The following is a 24,900-nucleotide window of genomic DNA, read 5'->3' as shown; positions in this document are numbered from 1 at the left end:
ATATAATATACTATATATGTTTATATATATTAAATATATACATTTAATCAAAGACTGGTGGATAAACACAAATACAGCACAAAGAGAGCACAATTACTTCAGATCATTCTTCATATTGTATATATACAAACTGATGAACATAACCTGAAAGAAACTTGTAGACGGCAATGAAATGCGTACAGCTTTTTCTCCCCTCGCTCAAAAAAAAAATGTTTAAATACACACACTTAGAATTTCATCAGTACACTCTCTCTTGTGACAAATGATTCAGAAATAAATAGTGGGTGCAAAGAAACTATATGATAACATTTGAATAACCTTAATTAATGAAAAAACAGAAGCAGCCATAATGATTAAGATACACTCAGTTACCAATAACTAGTTGTGCCCTAAAGGGCGTTATCAAAGAGGAATTATGCTGTAGAGGAAAGCGATATATACATACACAATGAGAAAATAAACTGCAAGATTAATGCATGCAAGTTTATACTTTATTTATATAGAGATTATTTCTATACATATCTCTATATACAGAGATAACTCTCTATATCTCTCAAGAGATAATCTGTTTCTATATATAAAGCAAGAGATTTTACACACATATAAAATCTGTATTTCTAACATCTTTTGAAGTCAGATCATCTGAAAACACTGGGTCCAAATTAAAAATGGTAAGGGTCCATTGGAGCTGAGTGGCAGCTGCTTCTTTTAAGCAGGTCCTGAACTTCCCTATTCCCTCCGTCCCTCCTCCTCCCTATGATGTCCCTGACCAGCTTCACTCCTTCATGTGCCTGACTCCTGAGCTCAAATCAACCGAGATGGTGATGTGAGGTGGTTCTGGAAGGCAGCAATGGCAGGCCTGGTATGATGTAAAGGTTAGGAAGTCATGTCATATTGTTTTCAAATAATGGTGAGTGGGAAAAGAACGTAAGACACTGGTCAGGCAGTGACACAGGGGCCAAGAAGCTGAGTGACTCAGTGTGCTGTCATTCCCCCTGGGTGATGAGAAATGAGACGATTGGGGCTGTCCTGACTCGGGCAGTAAGTGACGCAGCTGAGGCAGGCAGCTGGGTCTCCGCTAAGTTTGTGTTCTTCCAACACATAGGCCACTGCAGCACTGGGCACAGAGCTGCTCAGGAAACATCTGTGGAAGACAGCCGTGGATGAAAACCTCATCGAGAAACACATACTCATTTCACCAACTGCCTGTGAGGGCCTAGAGTGGCCCCATGCATGGTAGGATGAGGCCTAGAGTGGCCCCATGCATGGTAGGATGAGGCGAAGGTCTGATGGCATCTCAAAGAGGTGATCTGAGAACTAGGAAGCTGTGGGACAAAACTCAAGACTCACAATGAGAGCGGTAAATGATGCTACTCTGGGAAAAAGAAATTTCAAAATAGTTGCATCTTAAGTAATTGACCATGTCTGCCTGGTGTGACAGAGGAACCAGCATCAAGTCTGAGCTCAGTAGGGGAAAGATCTGTGTTGAAAATAAGCATGTTCAGGACACACGGGGAGGGAAGAACACCAGTGCTTTGTGCCTGTCATCTCTGTTCTAATAGATCCCAGCTCTAGTGTATTGTACCCATTTTCTTTCATGAAACATTTCCTTTTAGCCTGATTTTCCTGTTCCTACCCTCCAGGGTCAGGATAGCAGGCTCTGCCAGGCTGACTAAGTAAAGCACAGCCAGGATGGATCATGAGGCCAAGACATCAAAAAGCACAGGCTGCAACTGGTCCTACCAGTCCTTATTTTAAAATAAGAACACTGCCGGCCGGGCGCGGTGGCTCACACCTGCAATCCCAGCACTTTGGGAGGCGGAGGCAGGCGGATTGCGAGGTCAGGAGATCGAGACCATCCTGGCTAACATGGTGAAATCCCGTCTCTACTAAAAATACAAAAAAATTAGCTGTGTGTGGTGGCAGGTGCCTGTAGTCCCAGCTACTCAGGAGGCTGAGGCAGGAGAATGGCGTGAACCTGGGAGGCGGAGCCTGCAGTGAGCCGAGATGGCGCCACTGCACTCCAACCTGGGCGACAAAGTGAGACTCCATCTCAAACAAACAAACAAACAAAAGGACAAAGAACACTGCCTGGCTCTTTCAATCCCTGGCCTTGAGACATGCTGGGACTTCTGAGTGGGCAGGTATAAAAGGGATCGGTCAGAAATGGAGAGAGCAGGGAGCCTAACTCAGATATAGAATGGACCCCCAAGAAGGGATCCTGGGGGGGCCACGTCAGTTTCTTGGGCTCCATCTAGCTTGATCTGGCATCAGTACCTGGTGGTACTGTACCTGCGGATGATGGGTGAGTCCAATCAGCCTCACAGGAGGGGCAGCAGAATATTCTAGCCAGCAGTTCTCAAATTTTACATGCACATGGATCATGTGGTGATCTTCAGATTATAATTCAGGAAGTCTAGAGTAGGGCCTGAGATTCTGAATTCGAGACAAACTCCCAGGAGATGAATGTTACCAGACCATGGACCACGCTTTGAGTAGTCATGCTCCAAGCCAGTGGTTCTCAACCTTGGTTTCACTTTGGAAGCACCAGGAAAGCTTTTAAAATGCCTGATGCCCAGGCCTCATCCCAGAACCAATTAAATCAGAATCTCTTGGGTTGGGAGCCAGGCATGAAAACTGTTTAGGCTCCCAGGTAAGTGTGATGTGCAGCCAAGACTGAGACTCTTTGCTCTAGACCGTGGGGATGGGCAGAGCAGGAGCTTCATTGTTCCATTGGGTTCACCTGGCCTGGGGCAGCTCAGGGGAGTGGTCACCCAGGCTGAGTTGCGCAGGTGACCACAGGCTCAGTTAAAAAGGTTCCAAACTGGTGGGCGGCAACCGCAGGTCTGGACAAACACAACCAGAGAAAGGGGGAGGCACTTGTTGGTGCCCAGGGCTTACCCCAAGCATTGCAGACACCTGTAAAAAGCAGGCCTGCTTTCAGGCTTCCCCAACCAGTGGTCCAGGCTCCTAAAATACATGACATGGGATTTCTCTGTATAGGCTCCAAAGCTACTAGAGCTATAGGCTGATGGTCCTCAGGATTTCAACTGAGAGGGAGGAGGTGGGAAGGGCAAACTAGGAAACAATTTTCCACTGCCCACCAACAAAATTCCTCATTAATCTCTAAGAGTGACCAGCTCCTCTCTTCGTGTCTCCTGCTCTTTATTGATGCACTGGTCCCTGTTCCTCCACAATGTGACCCCCCTTTGTCGCCAGCTACTCCATACATTTACAAAGTCAATTCTGCAATTTCCAAATGCCAGACAGAAATCCCCTCCAAAGACTCTTAACGATGCACACCAATAATGTGACACCCTCCAGAATGGCATGGTCGGCTGAAGACTCCAAGTCCTTGCAATAAGGTAGGAGCACCTGAGACAAGATCCCAAGCCCTGAGTTGAACTCAGGTCCTCACATCTATCAGGACTGAGCAAAGCTCTAGGAACACTGGCAGAGTTAAAGCCCAGAGGAAGAGGGGAAGACCTGCATGAACAAAAGAAAAAGGAGAGCAAAGGAGACAAAAAGGGAAAGAGAAGGAGAAAAAGGAGAGGAGGAAAAGGGAGCCTGGGTGGAGAATGGGAAGGCGGAGCATTGGCAAAGGCCTCCAGCGTCCTTTGGGGTCAGGGGTAGCAGTGACCTAGCCTGAGGATAAACCCAGATTCTCTGAGGGCCTGTACTTGTAAAATGGATTCATGTTTACCAAGTTTTGAAAAGGACTGAAGTGACTTAGAGAAAACATATCAAATGAGGTCAAATAAAATTCAACATGGGTGTAGAGAAGGATTAGTCATGTGGGAGAACCAGGAAGTAGAGAATGAGAAAAAAAATAAGTATGGGGCTAGAAAACAGTCCAGATCCCACAGAAATTAACTAGGAAAAGAGTCACAGACAAAAAATGTATGCCCATAAGTCCCACCCCTGCTCTTGAGATCAGTTAGCCGCGCAGGCAGTGGTTTAGCTCAAGCAGGGATGAATGAATGTGGGGGCCAGAGCCCTCCATTGAGAGGCAGAAAAGCCAGCTTCTACTGTTGTCTGCTTTGAGTCTGAATCTTGAGAATACTGTGAAATGTCTTTAATAAGCACAGTGGTTTTTCTGGTTTATGATGTCAGACAGCCACTCGTTTCATGTATTCTCCAAAAATAGAGTTTGCTCCAAAAATAAAGAGTAAAAGAAGTCAACAAAGGGTTAGGTTTCGAGTACAGAGGCACAGGGTAGCTTTGGGGGGAAGAGCTCTCTCTCTTTAGTTCTTGGGCAGTAAGCTCACCTGCCAGCAGTCAAGGTCTAATTAGTGTCTAGCAGCAAGAGGGAACAGAGCTTCTCTGGAATGCTCCGGGGGAATGGGGCTGCACAATGAGGTGGGGGTCCTGGCCGGTGCACACGGGATGCTGGTGGTGGATATCACTGTGCACAGACCTGTTCCCTCTCAGCCTCTACTTTAGAGGTACAGTCTCTGGGACAGTAGCTTTTACCACTGTCAGGTCAGCAAACCTTTTGAAAACGTGATGAAAGATGCACATATGCACTACACATACGATACCCTGAAGGGCATTTTCGGAAATTCCCAGACCCTCTTGAGGCCATGAGCTCAGCTTAAGAACCTTCAGTCTGTAGGTTTTCAACTCTCACAGGTTTCTTTCAGTAGAAAACACACTGCTCTGGTCACCACCATGAGTCCTTGGGAACCTTAGGAAACTCTAGTTAACCCCCAGTGCTATGGGTTGAATTGTGTCCCCTGCTAATGTGATTTGGCTGTGTCCCCATCCAAATCTCATCTTGAATTGTGGCTCCCACAGTTCCCATGTGTCATGGGAGGGACCCGGTGGGAAGTCATTGAATCACAGCGATGGGTCTTTCCTGTATCGTTCTCGTGTAGTGAATAAGTCTCATGAGATCTGATGGTTGTATAAAGAGGAGTTCCCTTGCACAAGCTGTCTCTTGCCTGCCACCATGTAAGATGTGCCTTTTGCCTTCCACCAAGACTGTGAGGACTCCCCAGCCATATGGAACTGTGAGTCAATTAAACCTCTTTCCTTTATAAATCACCCAGTCCTGGGTATGTCTTTATTAGCAGCATGAGAACGGACTAATACACCTGCAAATTCATATGCTGAAGCCCTAACCACCAACGTGACAGTATCTGGAGACTGGGCCTGAGGGTTAAATGGGCTGAAAGGATGGTGCCCTCATGATGAAGGGATTAGCAACTTCATCAGAAGAGGTCATAGCAAAAAGGAAGAAAGAAGATGCTCTCTCTACCACATGAGGACATAGTGAGAAGGTGGCCATCTGCAAGCCAGGAAGAGAGCCCTAACCAGGAACAGAATGAGACAGCACCTTGATCCTGGACTTCCCAGTCTCCAGAACTATAAGAAATAAATGCCTGTTGTTTAAGTCACCCATCTGTGGTATTTTGTTTTAGCAGCCTGAGCAGACTAATATGCCCAGATACTCTCAATGCCAAAATACAGTCTACCTGTTCCTATGTGTGCCATAAGAGCCTCTGAAACACTAATCCCCCCATTTCTGCCCCCTCCACCAACCACATGGCCCTATGACAAGGCGGCGAATGCCTTCCAGAGGACTATCTACCACACAGCCCCAGGACAGAGGAGACTGGCTGGGCCCTCGAAGAAGGAATCTTAAACAGCAGAAGCAAGGGCAGAAATGCAACATCAGAGCTACCGGGCAGTGGGGAAGCGAAGAGAGGATGGAGACTGAAAGTTCAGAGGAAACGCTGGTACAGAGCTAGCAGTCTTTTAGACATGTTCCAATAAATCTGGCTAACTTAATACTCCCTCTACATCCATCAAGGAGTCCATAAGCACTGTTGACTCAGGCTGTTCTTCTAAAGAAAACACAGCAGGCTTCAGGCAGGTGTTGTTAAATTGCTCCAACCAAGCAAAGCTGCTGACTCTCAATTAGTATTTTAATACACCATTGTGAGCCACCAAATAATAGACCTTTACAAATTCCGAGTCAAAGCCAGCTCCTCCAAGCCACCTTCCCGGCCTGGTCACTCCATTTGCTATGGGCTTTCTTCATTGTTCGCATACCTCTCTGCATTATCTCTCCCCTGTGGTTGTTCTGTCCGACCCGCTAGGCCTTCACTCCTCAGGGGCAGGGACTGAGTCTTGTATGGCTTTTTCATTCCAGAAGGCTGGATTCCAGGTTCTGCACTCAGGGGCGGCCCAGTCATTATTGTTGGCCGGCTGCTTTTCCTGAGAAAGCACAATCAGGCCTTTTGATTCCCATATGCACACTGCCCGCTCCCAGCCACTCTGCTCTCCAGTGAAGGAACTTCTCGGCCCACTCACAACGCAGGCACAGTTTAGGGATCAGGGGAAGAGCAGCCACACCCAGAAGTGCCAAAAAGTGCCACTGAGGTTTTTGGCACGCTGAGTAGAAGTAGAAGGAAATAAAGTAGTTCCTTTATCTATGAGATGCAGGCGTCATTCTCAGCCATCTCACAGGTCCCGACCAGACCCTGCATTCTATAAATTTGGGAAAACGTTATTTTGGGATGTGGTGGACACTACTGCTTGACCACTCAATATCCATCCTACCCGTCCTCCTTACTATCAGACACCAATTTTATTCAGGGTGGCAAGTATTAAGCTAACACACTCACACCTTCCTGGCCTCTCCTGCGGCTAGAGATGGCCAGTGAAATCTAAGGAAATTCTGCTGGGGGCCTCAGAGAAAGCCCCAGCTTGTCCTAATATAGGTACTACCCTTTCTGCTTTGCCCTGCCACTTTCTTCCACCAGTGAGGGTGATGACAGGCTGGAAGTGAAGCAGTCATCTTGTAGTCATGAGGACAAAGGTGACAAACAGCCTCACGGAGGGGCCCCGTTGGCCCTGATCAAGCACTACACTAGCCCTGAAGGGCCTAGCTCAAGACTGTTCAGTCCACGAGATAAATAGGCCCTTACATGTTTAAATTACCAAATGCTAAAGCCAAGGGACAGATAAGCTTGTCATCTTCATACTTTTATTCTTGTTATTTTGTTGCTGCTGCAGCTTTTTGTTTGGTTTTTCTAAAAGCAAACTTGGCTCAAGTAATAGTTCCTCAAAAAAAGCTATGGGGGGAAGAAAACATCTACCTACCAGGATATTTTTCTTTCAGTTGGCAAATACCAAAGAACAAACTTCTCCATGAAAGGAGTCTACGTCTCATGAAAGATCAAAGGTCTTGAAGTCTCCCAAATTGCAAACTCTTTTATAGTAACATAGCCCAATAGAGAAGAACCATCAGGTAGCTCTTTAAAGCTTGTTGGCCTCAATAGCTAAGATTTTCTTTCTTTCTCATTGAACTCCATTATCAGCAAAGAGTTCTGTGGGGAGTTGGGGGTTTTGTTTCTTTTCTTTTGCTTTTGCTTAAAATACAAATGTGTAACTTAACTTCCAAGAGAGATTGAGATTTGGGCAAAGGTTTTGGTCAGCTCCCTCTTCAAAGACCTACCGAAATTGCCAAAGTAATAATAAGACATGAAAAGGAGGAAGGGGGCCCATTCACATGTCAGAATCTCCATATAACCTCTGTTTGATAAAATACTGGTGGGTCCAGATAAAAGGAAGGCACGGGAGAGCAACTTAGAACCTGATTCCCAAGAAAGCAGGACTCAGAGAGGTTCTCTCACTCAACAATATATACATCAACTGCTTGGGAACAGCCAAGGCTAGATGCAGTTCAGACCAGGGGTTGGAGGGAGCATGTGGCTTAAATGCCTTTGCTGCAGCATATCAACAGCACTCCAAAGGTGCTCTGCCAGGAAGCCCCAGGCCTCGTGGATGGAGAGCACTTCAGCTGGTCCCTGATGCTACAGGCAGCAGCCCCACCAGGGCTGCTCAGTGCCATCCTGCTGTCCCTTACTCACTTTCCTGCTGTAAATAGACCCCTAAACAGGTCACAATCAGTCTCAGAAAAACTATTTTCATTCGGAAAAAATAATGTAAGTGACCTCAATGTCCAGTGATAGATGGTGCTTCAGGAAATGGCAGGGGCATGGAACAAGCTATCCCCTTCTTGTCTTCCCTCTTGTAACTCAGAGTGCTAACACCTGCCGCCAACCCACCCCCTCAAAACTGACCCAAAAAAATTTCAGTTCCTCAGAAGCAGGTGCCTGAAAATTTGAAGTGTTAATTCAGTCATGCAAATCAATACCAGGCATTGAACCTAAGAGGACTCAGGTCTAAGAATTGAAGTAAATATTTCAGGTCTTTTTCCCTAAATACATTTTCACAATTAGGCCACAATTCAGAGGTCTTATTCTATTTATTCATGTTCTCCATGAGTTCAGAATGCAGCAAAAATGTTCTTCTTCCTAGGCCTCTCAGAAATTATTGGAGGAAAACAAAAATGGAGGAAAGGAACCTAATATCACCCATCTAGTGGCCACATACCAGACACAGTGACACTTTACTTCTGTCATGTCATTTATCTTCCTCCACCATGGCCTTGTGAAAAAGTCTCGGAAAGGTGCTCACTGTAGGGAGAGCCAGAACCAGATTGTAAGCCTAGACTCATTCGCTTGTTCATCCATTCATTCACCAAACATTTTACTGGACACCTACCATGCGCCCAGCATTGTTCCGTTAGCTGGGGATAAACAACAGTGCATAAAACAAAGTCTCTGCTTTCACGGTGTTTCCATTTTATTAGAGGAGAAAACAGACAGGCACACTTATCAGGGCTTCCCAACAGGTATACCAGGGAGTGCCCTACTCCATGGGCTTGGGAAGGAGGGCAAGAGAGCAGCAGAGGCTGGAGTGACTGCACCCCTGAGATGGATTCCACCCACGATGATTACCTCATCCGTTACTCTGACACACAGCACCATGCAGATATCATCATTTTCCATGAGTGCCATGTCAGCAGGGCTCGGGAGCACTAAAGAAATCATTTGCCAGTGGTGATAAGGGCTATGCAGTTGTGCTGACTGCAAAATCCCTGCTCCTTCTACCAGCTGACTTTTCCAGAGGCTGAGCAATCTGCAGACAAGAAGACATTCAGAACCCCACCACTGAAACTGGGAGGGTAGGAGTAAGAAGCTGAAACTTCCTCATGCTCCATCCACCCAGCCATCCCACCCTCATTTCAGTGTCTTCCTAGAAGTCTGTATTTCAGTCAAAATGAAACACTAGGTTTCGACGTGCCTCGTGTTCCTCAGCTTGTAAACACAGCTGAGAAACCAAATGGTTTTTTGGCAGCTATGTTTCTGCCCCTCCCTTACCACACAAGAAAACGTGTCTGTGAAGATTGCCAGGGTCACTGGGTGCCTTAGTTAGAACATGATGCCCCAAGCCCAAGGGCAACCACACTGCACCATGCAGATATCATCATAGCTGTGCTGCAGCTGTTTGCCTGCAGCTGGTTTGGGCCTTGGCCTCCTCAGCCCACTGCCCTAGCTCTCCCAGCGGCTCCAACAGGGGTCATGGGCTGCAGGAGAGCCTGGAAAGCAAGCTTGCAAACCCAGAGCAGAACCAGAAAAACAATTCCTGGCAGTGCCTCAGAAATGAATACCATTCAGGGATAGGAAGTTAAAAGTCAAAACTACGAGGATCGGAGTCAGGTTCTTTGGTTACAAAAAATATATACTGTTTCCTCACTAGATCCCATCTCTTTTCAAAGAATAACATCTACTGCCTAAGTCATCTCTAAATGGAGAGAGGGAGGGAAATGTGGCACCACAGTTTGACTTTTTAATGGTACTGAAATCTGTAGGTATGTGCCTAGTCGTCTGAATAAGTTTTCAGTAGCAAAAAACAAAAAACACGATACAACCTTTGGTGTCCAAGGCTCTTGTGGCCAATCTGGCTTCTTGCTAGACTACAAAGGGAGGCTTATCTGTGACTAATCTTAAAAAATTAAGTTAAAATGAAAAGCTGCCCCAGGTGACCCCAGCTTACGAATTCACATGCCAAAAGTCTGTAATAGCAGGACGTGGATGGTGGGACAGGTTTTGTGTGTTGAGGGGGACAAGAGACAAATGGGAACTTTTTGTATTTCTGCTCAATTTTGCTGTGAACATAAAACTGCTCTAAAATGCTCTTTGTTTTTGGAGAGACAGGATCTGGCTCTGTTGTCCAGGGTGGTGTACAGTGACACAATCATGGCTCAATGCAGCCTCAACCTCCTGGGCTCAGGCGATCCTCCCACCCCAGTCTCCTGCAAGTAGCTGGGACTACAGGTGTAAGCCACCATACCTTTCTCCATCTTTTGTTAAAAGTTTTTAACACAGGTGGTTCAAACTCACAAGACATTTTCTTATTGACATAATGTGATTTAAAAAAATCATCTGTTTCCCAGTCAGGCCTCAGAAACCCACTTAATTCACCACAGAGCTAAACTGTGGAGTGAATCATAAACTCTGCGTCTCCTTCCAAAAGCCTGCTCTGCTCTGGGCTGTGAAAGGTGGCCCTTTCCTCCCTATGCGGTCGGAGGCAGAATTCTCCCTCCTCTCCACCCACCTCTGTCTTCAGTACTCACGTGCCGGACCTCAGGCCCAGCTGAAGGGCTTCCTCCTCCCACCCCTGTTCCTCATGTCCCTGGGAGGCCCGAGGGCCATGACTGGAACAGAGATTCAGTGAAGCAGAATGCAAGGGCAGAATCCAGAATCCAGCCACGGCACATGGGAGGCACAGGAAGGGAGCAGGGATGTGTCCAGCCAGAGCGCCTTTGCAGGTCCTAAAACCTGGGCATTGCTAGCAGCTGTTCATTTTCTTTGAAGCTACAATTGTTTACTTAATGTTCCTTCTACAGATTAATATTCTTATTACAAAGCCATTTGTCCTCACCTGTCCTTATTATTATGTCATACAAAAATGGAACCAATTAGGGCTTGTTTCTATGTTTCTACCACTTGAATATTGTTGATGCCTCTGTGATCAAACTCATCTTCGGCATTCAGTGGATCCACCTGAAACTTCCTTGGTGGAAGAGTCAGAAGAATAAAGAGAGGAAAAGACTCACACTTTGGAGTCATGTGGTGAATCCCAACACTCTGGAACAGTTATAATGAGTACGAAGGCTATCCTTTTGCAAAGCCCCAAAACTGAGAACTGCAAATGACACAGTCACAAAACAGACACAGGCACAAACTCCATCCAGCCGACGGGAAGGACATCCAGAGATAGATGGACTTATCTGGAGACAAGAATGAAGAAAGGACCCTCAGAGGCCAGGCTCAGTGGCTCATGCCCATAATCCCAACACTTTTCCTGAGAGGTGGAGGGAGCAGGATGGCTTGAGCTCAGGAGTTCGAGATCAGCCTGGGCAACACAGCAAGAAAGCAAGAGAAACAGAGAGAGAAGGAAGGAAGGAAAAAAAGGAAGGAAGGAGGAAGGGAAGGGAAGGGAAGGGAGAAAGAAAGAAAGAAAGAAGAAAGAGAGAAAGAAAGGACCCTCATAAAACTACACAGGCACCAATGAACCAGTGATGGTCTCCAATGCCAATTTTGAGGACTGATATTAATCTTGTTCTAAAAAAATCAAAAAAAGGCAGTGCTGTGTTCTACATTTTGTCCATTTACTCTGACTTCCTGGCCTTCTGCAGTTCGTGCTGTCACCTGGAAACCAGGCCTCTCCTTCCCAGCAGAAAGCCACATCCCATGCACACAGGTCTGCTACAGAGAAGACCTGTGGCTGCAGAGACACAGACACCACCCTGAGCTAACATGCTAGTAAGTCCTTGGGGGACTCAGCGGTCAGCTGAATAGCACACTCAACCCTTATTTGTACTGACCACTCTAGCAACTCTCCCCTATTTTGGAGCCTATGATGGAATTTTCCTGGCTTTTCTCCACTTTTTTTTTTATTATTATTATTCTTTCTGGGTTCTATCTGTAGGGTCTTCTCCCTGGCCAATCCTTCTGGTACCCCCAGGGTTCCACACTCAGCCCTTCTCTCACACTCCTTCCTCTCACTCTAACCTTTCTGGACTATCTTATATGGATTATTGGCTTCACTAATCCCTCACCAGGATCCTAACACCCAAATCTACATCTCCAGTCCAGACATTTCTCCAGAACTCCAGACCCAAGTTTCCAAATGCCTTTCAGGTGTCGCTCCTGTGAATGTTCTGCAAGTACATCAGAATTACTGTGCCTGAAAGTGAATTCATTATCTTCCCTGCCAAACTCATCCTCCCTCCAAATATTCCCATTTGAGGTCAATGGCAACACCATCAACTCAGCCTGCCAAGCCAGAAAACGAGAAGTCTCCCATAGCCCTCATGCCCTATAATCACATCTCCAGTCTAGCCTCCCCTATCCTCTCTTGAATTCATCCACTCCTCCCTGTTGGGTTCAGACCCTCATGGCATCCTGTTCTACTTCATGGATGAAATAGCCAGCCAGAACATCAAGTTGCCACTATCAATTCTGCCGTCCAGTCCATCCTTTCTAAAATACATTTCTGCTCCTGTCCGGTCTCTCTTGTTAAAAGCCTCCCATCTTCCTGCTTACAAAAGAATGTCCAAGTCATTTGCCAAGCACGCAAACCTCTCATGATCTTGTGATATCTCCCAAGACTCCCCATAGAGCACCCTACTCTCAAACTACATAAAATGACTTCAGATTCCCAGGATCAGTCATGACTTTTTACAAGTTCCTATTCTGTACCTGCTGTTCCCACTGCCTGGTGAACTCCTACGCATACTTCAGAACCCTTTGTAAATATCACTTGTTCCTCCATGAAGTGCTCCCCAACTCTTCACCCGCTTCAGATTTGTCATTCCATCCTCTTTGCTACAGATATACTTTGAACACAGCTCTCATGCAAAACATGTATCAGGCATTTAATGACTTATAATTCAATGACGTGTTTATACATCTTCCTTCCTACTCTACTTGGAAAGCCACAGGTCAAGAATGTTTATCCCCTGCCTAGAACATGCACATGTTTAGACAAGCAGCTCGTTAAGTTCCTCGAATTGGAGGAAGGACCAGCTATGTGAGAGGTTTCCCCAGGATGCACGCAGACAGGATGCGAGGGGAAGGAAGGAGTTAATGGTTGAACCTTTAAAACTCTGTGATTGGTAACCTTGGATTTAAATTTCATTTTAACACAATTGGCCACTGAGAAAGCATTTTCATCACAAATCCTATTTCCTCCAAGTTTTCTAAAACGTCACCCTATCAGTTTGAATCCTGCAAGCTCTTTCTCAGCCAAAAGGAATTTCCCTTTAAACAAAAACTATTCAGACATTTCCAAGATATGAAATGTGAAAAACCAGGATTTTCCACTCAGACAACTAGGAAACTGTTTGCAAATTTTTTTTTTCCCCAGACTCCTTTTATTTGCCAAGGAGTCTGAAGAGATTTTTTTTTCTAATGTTAAAAAAAAGTTTCCTACCCCGTGTCTCTCTGTTTTTCCATTCTTTATTTTGTCTGGGTTTCACTTAAAGTTTTAAGTCAGAAAACAGAGACCACAAAATGCAAAACTACACCTGCCAGTTGAATTGCCCAAATGAAATACACAATCCACTGAATGCTGCTGGTGCTGCTGTCGTCGTCACTGTTGTTGTTTTAAATCGTTTTTTGTTTGTTTGCTTTTTTTTGTTTTGTTTTTTTGAGACGGAGTCTCGCTGTCTCCCAGTGCAGTGGCGCGATCTTGGTTCATGGCAAGCTCCGCCTCCCGGGTTCACGCCATTCTCCTCCCTCAGCCTCTTGAGTAGCTGGAACTACAGGCGCCCGCTACCACGCTCAGCTAATTTTTTTTTTTTTTTGTATTTTCAGTAGACACGGGGTTTCACCATGTCAGCCAGGATGGTCTCGATCTCCTGACCTCGTGATCCGCCAGTCCCAGCCTCCCAAAGTGCTGGGATTACAGGCGTGAGCCACCACGCCCGTCCTTAAATAGCTTATTTTTTAAAGAATCTTCAGTGGTAGGGGCATAACACATGTAATACCTTTGGGATTTTGAGATCATGTAACAAAAATGTAGAATTTACAAAGTGATCATCAAAGATATGAAGTAAATTGTACTGTGATGAGTTCATACATCAAAAGGCAAGGCCGAGCACAGTGGCTCACGCCTGGAATCCCAGCATTTTGGGAGGCCAAGGCGGGTGGATCACTTGAAGCTAGGAGTTTCAGACCAGCCTGGCCAACATGGCGAAACTCTGCCTTTACTAAAAATATAAAAAATTAGCCAGGCGTGGTGGTAGGCACCTGTAATCCCAGCTATTCGGGAGTCTAAGGCACAAGAATCACTTGAACCTGGGACATGGAGGTTGCAGTGAGCCAAGATCATGCCACTGCACTCCAGCTGGGCAATAGAGCGAGACTCTTGTCTCAAAAAAAAAAAAGGCTTTATCCTCCAAAGAAAAACTCTCTTCCAAGAACTACCATTGATAATTCTAACAGGAATCAGGCATTAAAATATGGATGGTTCAGAGTAACCCATCTCAATTCTTTAAAGAAATAATCCCCAAAGTAATATCAGATACCTACACCAGAACAGAGCAACTCAAAAGCAGGCAATTCAACATGAGGCAACTGTAGCTGAGCCCCAGAGCTGCTGTACACACAAGAGGAAAATATGGTATGTGATCTAAAGTTATGTCTCACTTTTGAATTGGCCTTCCACACAGTCGAAAAGATTAGACCTACCCCCACAGGATGCCACAGAGGGTTTCCCAAGCAAAACAGAGCCTGTCTCTAATCAGTGACACTGACTGTAGAAGCAGCTGAATCCCAGGAATGACCCATGAGCTCCTCTTGAGTTTACACTGCAAGAGAGCTGAGTCACCAAACATTCCCTGAGATAAATGGGTGCAGTGATAAGAAGGATCAACGTCCCAGCTCTTCTTTGAAACACATCAAGAAACATATGAAAATTCAAGGGTTACCCAGCCAGAGCTGTTCTGCTGTTCAGGTGGACCTAGCAGGTTTGAGTCAGACCGCAAAGATCTGCTTTTCATCAAAAGACAAATAGGAAGTATACAAAACTGAGAACCAGTTGCACCAAAGTTTGTAGCGGAGGCCAGAGGAACATACAGAGAGAAGAGAAGGCCAAGTACCAAACACACATTTAACAGGTGGTATGGAAGCCAGAGGAGGAAGAACTAAGCTTGCCAGAGTGTCATGGAAGCCAAAGCAAAAACGAGTTATGAGGCAATCCTGTGGTCAGTATTGCCAAATAATCCCATGAGGCCCTGCAGGTAAGGACAGAGAAATGACTATTGGACTTAGCAGCTAGGGAGAGGTTGAGCAGTAGGACCCAGGGGGCAGAGGATACAGGGTAGAGACTAAGGAAATGGAGGCCATAGCTGGTGACCACGCACTTGAGAAAACCTGGCAGTAAACAAGAGAAAAGAAATGAGTAAGAGGGAGCATCTGGCAAACATGTGTTCAAGGCAGAGGCCTGTGTTTACAGCAGAAGAGGAGAGGAAATAAAGATGCATGAAAGAATAATGACGGGCTCGCTCCACTTTCTGAATGATGTCAGACTCCCAAGGTTGGGACACTTCGTTCCCAAAGAGAAGACATGTGATTTAGGGGATAGATTGGAAAAGTACTTCTATTATGGGTCAGGCAGTAACATGCAAAGAAACTGAAATCCCCATAGGTGAAGTAATGTACCCAAGGTCACCAGAGAGCCTATGTCTCTCAACACCAAAATGGTCTGCCTTGAGAGCCCACTCTTTCCACTATGCCATCAACTCAACTCCCATTGGAAACAGGGACTGTCACTCAATCACCCCATGCCCATCTTGTTCTCTAATCAAAACAATAAAAGATATCGACACTGAATTACCCAAGTCACTATTATACTGAATTTTCACATTTGCAAAACCATTTACAAGAATCCAGAATTTATTTGTTTGTTCATTTATTTATTTATTTTGAGACAGGGTCTTGCTCTGTTGCCCAATCCGGAGTGTAGTGGCGTGATCACAGCTCACTGTAAACTCAACCTCCTGGGCTCAAGCGATCCTCCTGCCTCAGCCTCTGAAAGTGCTGGGATTACAAGCATGGGCCACCACGTCCTGCCCAGAGTTTTTAAAATATATAAAAAGAGGCCAGAGCCACCCAGCTTATCCATTTTCCAGGACTGCCTCACTCTACTTAATTATGCATCATGCACTTATGATTCTCCGGGCATCCTGCACTTGACTAAGGACCATGAGGGTACAGAAGAGACAGTCATGTCTCCTGTCCTCAAGGAACTTGTGCTGAGCAAATCTCTCTACTGCTCTATGTCTCACATTCCCCATAGATAAAATGGCCCGTCTTCTCCCATATGCCTCATGAATAACCTATACAATTCGATTCAGGGAAAAATCAAGATCCCTTAGCACTTCATTGGGAAGGGCCAGAGAGCATCTACTGAGCAGGGAAAAGGAGAAATAGGCTCAAGGTTGATCCAGAGACAGTGGGTCTCATCATTTCCTTTCCATCCTGATTCCACAGGGGCAGAAAACATGGGCAGCACTCCCTCATTCATGAGATCACTCACTTGAACAATTCAGATGCCCCGCAACCATAGGCCTCAACCCTACCAAATGCCCAGCTAAGGCTTAAGGCTATTTGCCCCAAGAGAGGCACCAGACAGGGTGGAGCCATGTCAGGCTGAGGCCAGCAGTTTAAGCTGCAGACTGGCACATGTGGCCTCATCAATATTTGAACAACCATATGCAACTGGAAAAATAGCTTATTTCAAAAATGGCATTTAGCTTTCTACCTGCTGTCGATCCCAAACAGAACAAATCATTCTTGTCCTGCATGTAAGCATGATTACAGGCTCAGCTAGCTACCTCCAGCCCTGGTATTCTACTCTGCTGCCAAGAGTCCAGATAATACAGTTAATTCTACATCTTCTAGTTAGTGAGTTAAGACATAGCCATAATCTCCTCCTGACTGCCACCCCTCCCTGAATAGCCTTTGCCTGCACTTTCAAGAGGCTATTTCCACATTTATAGTCTTCCTTCACTGGGCACTGGTAGCATAGCTAAATAACATTTTTAGAACTTTGCTGGGTCAGACATGATAGCTCATGCCTATAATCCTAGCACTTTGGGAGGCCAAGGCAGAGGATCCCTTGAGCCTAGGCAACATAAGGAGACCCTGTCTCTATTTAAAAACAAAAAACAAAAGAACTTTGCAAATGACCCAGTACTTGGGTTTACTGTTTTGCGCCCAGGGCAAATTACTGTGAATTTTAAATTTTCTAGTTGTTAGCCCATGAGAAAAGAAACATACCTTTTGACTAAGGAAAGAATTGTTAACTCAGACTGTTTTACTAATGATCCCAATGGTCATGCTGGTTGAGTTTCCAATATCTCTTCCATCCCCATATGATTAATCAAGCTGATTACATAAATCCCATTCTCCTTTCCAGCCATTGGCTTAAGAATGGTCATGTGGCCCAATCCTTACCAATAAAGCTTTAAGAAAAAGAAGCTAGTGGGCTACTAAGAAAAGTTTCTTCCATTCTAAAAAAGGGACACAAGAAAGAGACAACTTCTCTTCTTCCTCTGGAGGTTGTCATTTTGAACATAACACCTGTAATTCCTGTGTCTATGACACATCCAACCTGAGGATGAAAGCTGCACATGGGTGGAACCAAGGTCCATAGGGACACTGAGCAACTGCTGAATCAGCCAAACAAGGAGCTCTATTTGTTTTTTGTTTGTTTGTTTGTTTGTTTGAGACAGAGTCTCACTCTGCCACCTAGCCTGGAGTGTAGTGGCATGATCTTGGCTCACTGCAACCTCTCCCCCAAGTTCAAGAGATTCTCCTGCCTCAGCCTCCCGGGTAGCTGGGATTACAGGCGCCTGCCACAGCGCCTGGCTAATTTTTGTATTTTTAGTAGAGACAGGGTTTCACCACCTTGGCCAGGCTGGTCTTGAACTCCTGACCTTGCGATCCACCCGCCTCAGCCTCCTAAAGTTCTGGGATTACAGGTGTCAGCCACCCGCCCGGCCAGGGGCTCTATTTAAAAACCTCTTGCAACATGAGATAATTTACTTACTATATGAGCCAATCTGAATCCATTTTCAGTTACTTCCAGCTACAAGCATTGTAATGAATTCAATTATTAATCTAGATTCTTTACCTTATAACTCCTTCAAAAGCAATGTCACATCATAGATCCCTATTTCCACTGAACACTATAACTCAGGGATCTTTCGAGAAGGAGGGCAAATATAAAACTCTGTACTGCCCTCTCATCTTTCAGGACTGTGCCTATGTCTACCGCCTCCCAACCAATGTTACTACCATGAGAACAATTTCAGAGACAGTAAAATCATTGGTTAAAGATTTTTTGCTAAGCCAATGGAAATCCTTTAGATCACAGACAAATTAGCAACATATAAACAAGGCTGCCTTATGAATAAGAGCCACATTATGAAATAATGGAGGGCCAGTGAGGGTTCCTCTCCCATTCCCCAAATAGTCCCCCACTACTACCTAGCTATCGCCCTAGGTTCTCCAAGTAGAGATTCACCCTTTTGACCTGAAGTAATTATTGTTAAATATAAAGGCCCATTTCGGGGTAACATGTTAAATCTTACTAATACTTAAATTTCTAGTGTAAGCTTATCAAATCTTTCCTGACAGCAAAATTTGAAGAGAGGAAATTGGAAAGAGAACATTACAGTGAACACTTGATGTCTGAGAAAGGAGGGGAACACAAAAGGGGTGAGCATGTTGAAAGGTACCCCAAGGGTCTGGAAAAATTATACTTACTTACCAATTCTGTCTCCCATTAGAACTCATCACATTTATTCAGCTTGTGGAGGTCATGTGATCATAAGTAATGACATTCTCAGCCAACAAGGACCCGGGTCCCCCTTCAGAATCTGGCGTGGGGCCAAGCCTAGGAGTTGACTCCAAAGTGGAACATCAAACCAAAAGCTTCAAGATCGCATTGAAATCATACACTCTCCGGGCCAGGCAGGAGGAACAGGAAACCACACAGTCTGTGAGATCAGCCAAGTCCTTTTCAGCACTCAGTAAGACATGGAAGCCAGATGGCCTTTCCATCTGGACCAGGCAGGTCAGATATTCCCCCAACTCCCTACCTACCACTGTCTGGGACCAGTACTTTCACCTGAAGAACCAACCAGATATAAAACTGTAGTAGCATAACCAGCAAATGATTTTACAAATAACTTGGCTTTATAGGAATTCTGCATTTTAAACAAGCAGAACTTCTGTTGTTACTTTCACAAAACTTAGTTTTATTATACACTTTTTTTAAAAGGATATAATCACGGCAAAATTGCAAAATTGTTTTATTTTCCAGATGGCTAAACTGAGACAGAAGAAAGAGAGAACATTATCAAGATCTTGACATTTATCATAGGCAAACCCCCTGCCGACCTCTCCCCCTAAAGCCTCTTTCCACAGGGCCTTCCCACTTCTCCTGTTCTTCATCCAAGGCCTCCACCGACCTTGAGTGGCATTGAGTTTCTATACACTCAAGCTATATACTGAAGTATATATTCTATATACTGAAGCTCCCTTTTCCCCCCAAGAACACTTGGTTGAAAATTACCTCTAGTTCAGTTTTACATGGTGCCCACAAGTTGTACTTCTTCCATTTTCTAGACATAGTCAAGAGATAAAAATTTGAATAGTACCAATGGGTGTAGTGCATAGACATGCTTCCCTTCATCTCTTGACTTCCACTTCCCCAAGCCGCTTTCCCAAAAATTAACCATTTCTTGAGCATCCTTCCAGATACAGTTCATACATATATAAAATACATTTTAAAATTTATAGATTATTTTGCTCTTTAAATTGCAAAAGGAGGCCGAGCACAGTGGCTCACACCTGTAATCCCAGCACTTTGGGAGACCAAGGCAAGAGGGTCCCTTAAACCCAGGAGTTGGAGACCAGCCTGGGCAACATACTGAGATCCCGTTTCTACCAAAAAAAAAAAAAAGAAAAAAAAATTAGCCAGGTATGGTGGCACACACTGATACTTCCAGCTACTCTGGAGGCTGAGGTGGGAGGATCACTTGAGCCTGGAAGGTTAAGCTTGCAGTGAGCCATGATTGAGCAACTGCACTCTAGTCTGGGTGACAGAAAAAGACCCATCTCAAATATAAAATAAAATAAAATAAAAGTAAAAAATAAACTACAAAAGCACAGATAATTCCCAGAAAGTAATTTTCAGAGACTCTTACAGGAATACAATACAAATGGCAGAAATGTCCAACATACAGGCAGGTTTGGGGAAAGAGGCAAGGTTTCTTCTCACGGTGGTGCCAAATCCCAAGAGATATTCTCCTGACTTTTAGATCTGCCATCTTTTCTGAACCAATTTTAGCCTGTATTCCATCTTGAAGCCACAGTTTTCCTAAAATCAGTACTCACTGAATTAAAATAACATTTCATCATCTGTATGGAAACAATTTTTTAAGCTTCAGGAGGAAGCCCAGAGTTTTAGCAATTCAGGATCTAATGATCAATCCACCTTTGCCCTATCCATATGCTTCATTATTTTGTACACTTTGAACCTCTCTGCCTTTGTCCTTGTAGACCAAGATGTCTTCATAACTAACCAAATGGAAAAAAACAAAACAAAACAAAACACTGCTCCTAATGGCTAACAGAAGGCTCCTGAGAAACATTATAATCTCAGCCTTGGGCAACAAACTTGAACATTCTAAATTGTTTAAATCAAGTATGTGACAGGTTTGCTAAAACAGAGCATTAGCAATCATGCATGTAGTAACTAAATCCCCAGTAAGAGCAACAAAAGTGATCTCACTAGGAAGGCTTGGTGGCTGCCACTGTCAGCCTCATTTAAACATTAGCTGCTTTCAGGCTCAGCAGTTCCTATATTCCAATCATTCTCTTCCAATCTCTCACTCAGTTCTTTCTCTTTAAGTCAGGATTCTTCATTCAGACAGCCTGATGGGCAAGTACTTGGAGGCAGGCAGACAACGGGTTTGAATCCCGGTTCTATCACTAAATAGCTGTGGGAACTGAGCCAAGTGGCTTAAACTCACTAAGCCTCATTTTTCTCATATGTAAAATAAAAGTAATAAAAACAGCTCATTTCATTGGGTCATTACAAGGGTTAAATGGCATAATTTTTGTAAAGCACTAGACACAATGTCTTTCAGCAGGACCAGCTATGTAATGTGTGAAACCTAACGCAAAATGAAAATGTAAGGTCCCCTGTTCAAAAAGAATTCGGATTTTCAAGATGGTGACAGCAGAGCATCAAACCAAGTGTGGACCCCGTGGCACTGCATGGGTGGCAGGCCATGAGGTCAGCCTTGCCTTTCAGATGATAAACACTCAATAGATGGCAGCTGTCATCCTCTCTTACCACACTCACACCTCACCCTCCCCTCAGGCTCTCCTCCACTTGGAAAGTTTTACTAAATCATTCCAAAAGCAGGCACTGGTGTCTCAGAAGCACCCGGAGTTTATAAGACAAGTAACTCACCAAAATGAGTAATCTAAAATACATGATATTAACACAGGCTCATGAAAATGCACACCTACCTTAGGCCTTTGCTCTAGTTTTTCATCCTGCTGAGCTAACACTCTTACCTCCTTCCAATCTTTGTTCAGATCCATTTTCTATGGGAAGCTTGCTCTGATCCCTCAGTTCAATCCCATACTTTGCTCTTCTTCCACCCTGTATTCTCTATCCCCCTCACCTTGTTCTGCTTATACGTTTTCCATAGCATTTATTTCATCCAATATAATCACTTCTTTATTATGTTTATTGTTTATGTTCCCCTACACACACACACACACACACGCGCGCGCGCACGCGCGCGCGAATATGAGCTTCTAGAGGTCAGGGATTTTTGTCTGCTTCTGTTCACTCATGTTCCCAAGTGCTTTATGTATTCCACAAATACTAATCGAAAGAATAAATATCTCTTTGACTGAATGCATAATCAGGCCATCCTTTTACCATATAAAGATTCAGCTGGAGTAACAAACAGCTCTGCCCCTGGATATCTAACAGAGTTCAGGAAACAGATGGGAAAGTTATCTATCTCCCCACCTCTTCCAAACGTCCCTTAGTTTAAGAGAAATATAACCCAATCATCTGTACTGCTAAACCAATACCTCTTTCAACAGTAATTCATATGCACAGTTTGTTGCACTGACTTGCAGCAATGATAAGTAGCATTTTATAGGAATGAGCTGTTCACAACAGACATGTACCTAAGTGGAGGACATAATAAGCATTTTTTAAAATAGAATTAAAAGAAAAATAATCACACATTCCTGCTTTATCACAATGACAGAAAAACTGGGCTGTTAATATCAAAGCAAATGTAAGGTCTCTACTCCCCGAAACTGTGCATAAAGATGTTAGTCAGAGCCAGTCCAAGCAGTTCTTCCTGGAGTGAATGCCACAGTCACAGGTAGCATCTCGCACCCTTCCCTGTGAACTCACAAATGCAAGCTACGGGGTCAAACAACAGCAAGGTAGACGCCTGTGCCTAATTCATCCCACCAGCTGAAAGACAACCCCCTAGCTGTAGCATTGCAGCTGTTGGATGAGACACTGTCACAGCAAAAGATTGGTACTTTAAGAACAAAAGAGAAGGGCTGCCCCTCTGCATATGGATAAAATGTAGCCTGTCAGTAGAAACTCCTGGAGCACCCAATCATCAAAACATATTTGAGGACCAACATACTCCAAGTTCTTTACTGAGGACAGGAAGCACATCTGGGACCCCAACCCCCATGCTGCCCGCATGGTGTGCCCAGGACAGGCTCAGCAAGCAAAGCCCAGAAGATCACACTGAACATCTGGCTTTTGCCCCAGCATGAACTACCACTCCCTCTCAGCCCTGCACTCCGGATTTTTTTTAAACAAGCCACTCTCAGCCACCACAAATACTTTGGTGGGAATCAGCAGGGAGGCCCTCATTCCTTGTCCCAAAATAACGTCAGCCAGAGGCAAAGGCCAAAGAGGTGGAGCCTGCAGGCCATTTTGCAGAAGTTTCAAATATCCTGGTACTGACCCCATTAAAAAAGCGTGAAGGGGAAGCAGCCAAGCCTCTAGTGGTTTTCTCATTAGTGTTCCCCCTCACCCCAGCCCCACCACCATTACAAACGTCTGCATGGATAAGAATCAAACAAGGAGATCTCGCATAAAGTTCTATGATCAGTACTGGCTATTGGAAACAAAATACCATTTTGCAAACTTAATACCAAAAAGTTGACATTAAAAAATTTAAAAGAAATGTGCGTGCTCTGGGACAGCTTAACCCCCAAAGAGATCTCTGAGGCATTAGTATAAGTGTGAACAAGCAACTGCTGAGCTGTCCCACCTTCCCCAGAGCCTTTCTTAAATATGCAACTGTCTCAGATTTTCCATACTCCTCTGCTGGTTTTTCCTCTGAAGAGGGAGAAAGAAGACTTCTTGGTCGTACAGTTTAAGAAGGCAAATAAAGCCGCCTTTCTCCTTAACGTAGGGCAGCCCTTTCAACACACACACACACACACACACACACACACACACACACACGTGTACTTTTTAAAACATAAATATGAAAGAAGAGGGAGGGAGAGAGAATACGAGACAGATGAAAAGGAAATGCTACTTAATCTTGTCCAGTTTTTGAAAACCTCAAAAAAAAAAAAAAAAATCAATAGCAAACTAGGCGGAGGCATGTTATTCTCAAAACACACACTCCTCCCGCATTACAGTACTGTTAGCAACAGCAAATGATGTTACAGATGGAAAAAGCCTCAGGGAAAAAAGCATGAATTGTTAAAGGAATACAAAGTGGCATTACTCTCATAAGAAGCGCAAGGAGGAAGCGCAAGGAGGCCAGCTGAGCCTCCTTCATCCACCCAGACATTAAAGTACACCTCGCCCAGGACCTCTTGACTCTAGCCATGCCCTGCCCCAAACCCTGCCTTCCCGGATCCCAGGACTCCAGCTGCTCCTCGCGTGACAACACTTCCCCGCTTTGAAAGCCCTCCTGCCCCGCCCGCCGGGTCCTCACCGTGTGGTACATGAGGGCCTCGCCGTCCCCGGGCTCTGACAGCTCGCTCAGCTTGCGGTCCCATTGCAGCACGCCCTGCTCCCCGCTCTCCAGCACCTCCATGGCGGTGCGGGCCGCGCTGGGCCGAGGATGCTAAGCGCAGAGGGGACGCGCAGAGCTGCCTCGGACCGGCGAGGTTCCTCTCTCTCCGCGTGTGCGTGCGTGTGTGCGCGCGCGTGTGTGTAGTTTTGCACTTGGAAGGCAAACGTCTGCTCTTCGGCCGGAGAGAGGATGGCCAAGCGCTCCCGTCCGGTGTTCTCGGAGATCGAGAATCCCCAGGGACACGGGCCGGACCAAAGGCTGCCGGGGCTAAAGCGGGATGTGCAGCCAAAATGAAGGCAGGAGACCCACTCTCATCCCAGGAAAATCCCTTCGCCGCAAGCCCACTTGCCACTACCGCTCCAGACACAAACTTTGAGACACCCCCAGGCTCCTAGGCTCTGCTCCAGGACCCAGCTGCGGCCGCACCTCCCTCCCAGGCTTGACCAATCGGATATCCGTCTTGCCCAACAGACCCAATCAGAAGTCTCACTCTCGGTCTTGTCCCGCCCCCCAAAGGCAGCGGCTGCGGGAAGCCTCCGCCCACGCCTTGGAAAGTAGCCAGGGAGTGTCTGTGACGTCACCGAGGAACTCCTCCTGCCTGAGCGCAGCCCGCTGACGGCTGTCGCCTACAGCGGACCAATAGAGGGCTTGGGTCCGGAAGTGATGGACTGGAGGCTTGACTAATGGGAAAGGGGCGTCTGAAAGGTACAGCCAATGAAATAGCGACAAGAATACATTTTTGTAGAAGAGGGAGGGTGAGCTTAGTCTTGCTGAGAATCCTCGGAAATTAGCCAGTGCGCCGACAAGGGCTGCGAGAGTTGCTTCGCGGGGGACTTAAACATTTTCAAGTACTTTAGTTCATTTGG

At 45.4% G+C, this 24,900-nt stretch overlaps 1 protein-coding gene across 1 annotated transcript in view; it reads right to left on the bottom strand.

The window, feature by feature from the left end:
• CREB3L2 (cAMP responsive element binding protein 3 like 2) overlaps window positions 1-24,445 on the bottom strand; it is a 130,916-nt gene extending 106,471 nt beyond the window's left edge. Inside the window, exon 1 of the mRNA XM_017892610.1 lies at window positions 23,954-24,445. Coding sequence (XP_017748099.1) covers window positions 23,954-24,055 — 102 coding nt within the window. The 5' untranslated portion in view covers window positions 24,056-24,445. The remainder of the gene's footprint in view (window positions 1-23,953) is intronic.
• Between the last annotated feature and the right edge of the window lie 455 nt (window positions 24,446-24,900).

Source organism: Rhinopithecus bieti, unplaced genomic scaffold (assembly GCF_001698545.2).
Source record: "Rhinopithecus bieti isolate Rb0 unplaced genomic scaffold, ASM169854v2 scaffold_23325, whole genome shotgun sequence".
Classification (NCBI taxonomy): domain Eukaryota; kingdom Metazoa; phylum Chordata; class Mammalia; order Primates; family Cercopithecidae; genus Rhinopithecus; species Rhinopithecus bieti.
Note: the sequence above shows the minus strand (reverse complement) of the source record. Positions and strands in the feature narration are given on the sequence as shown.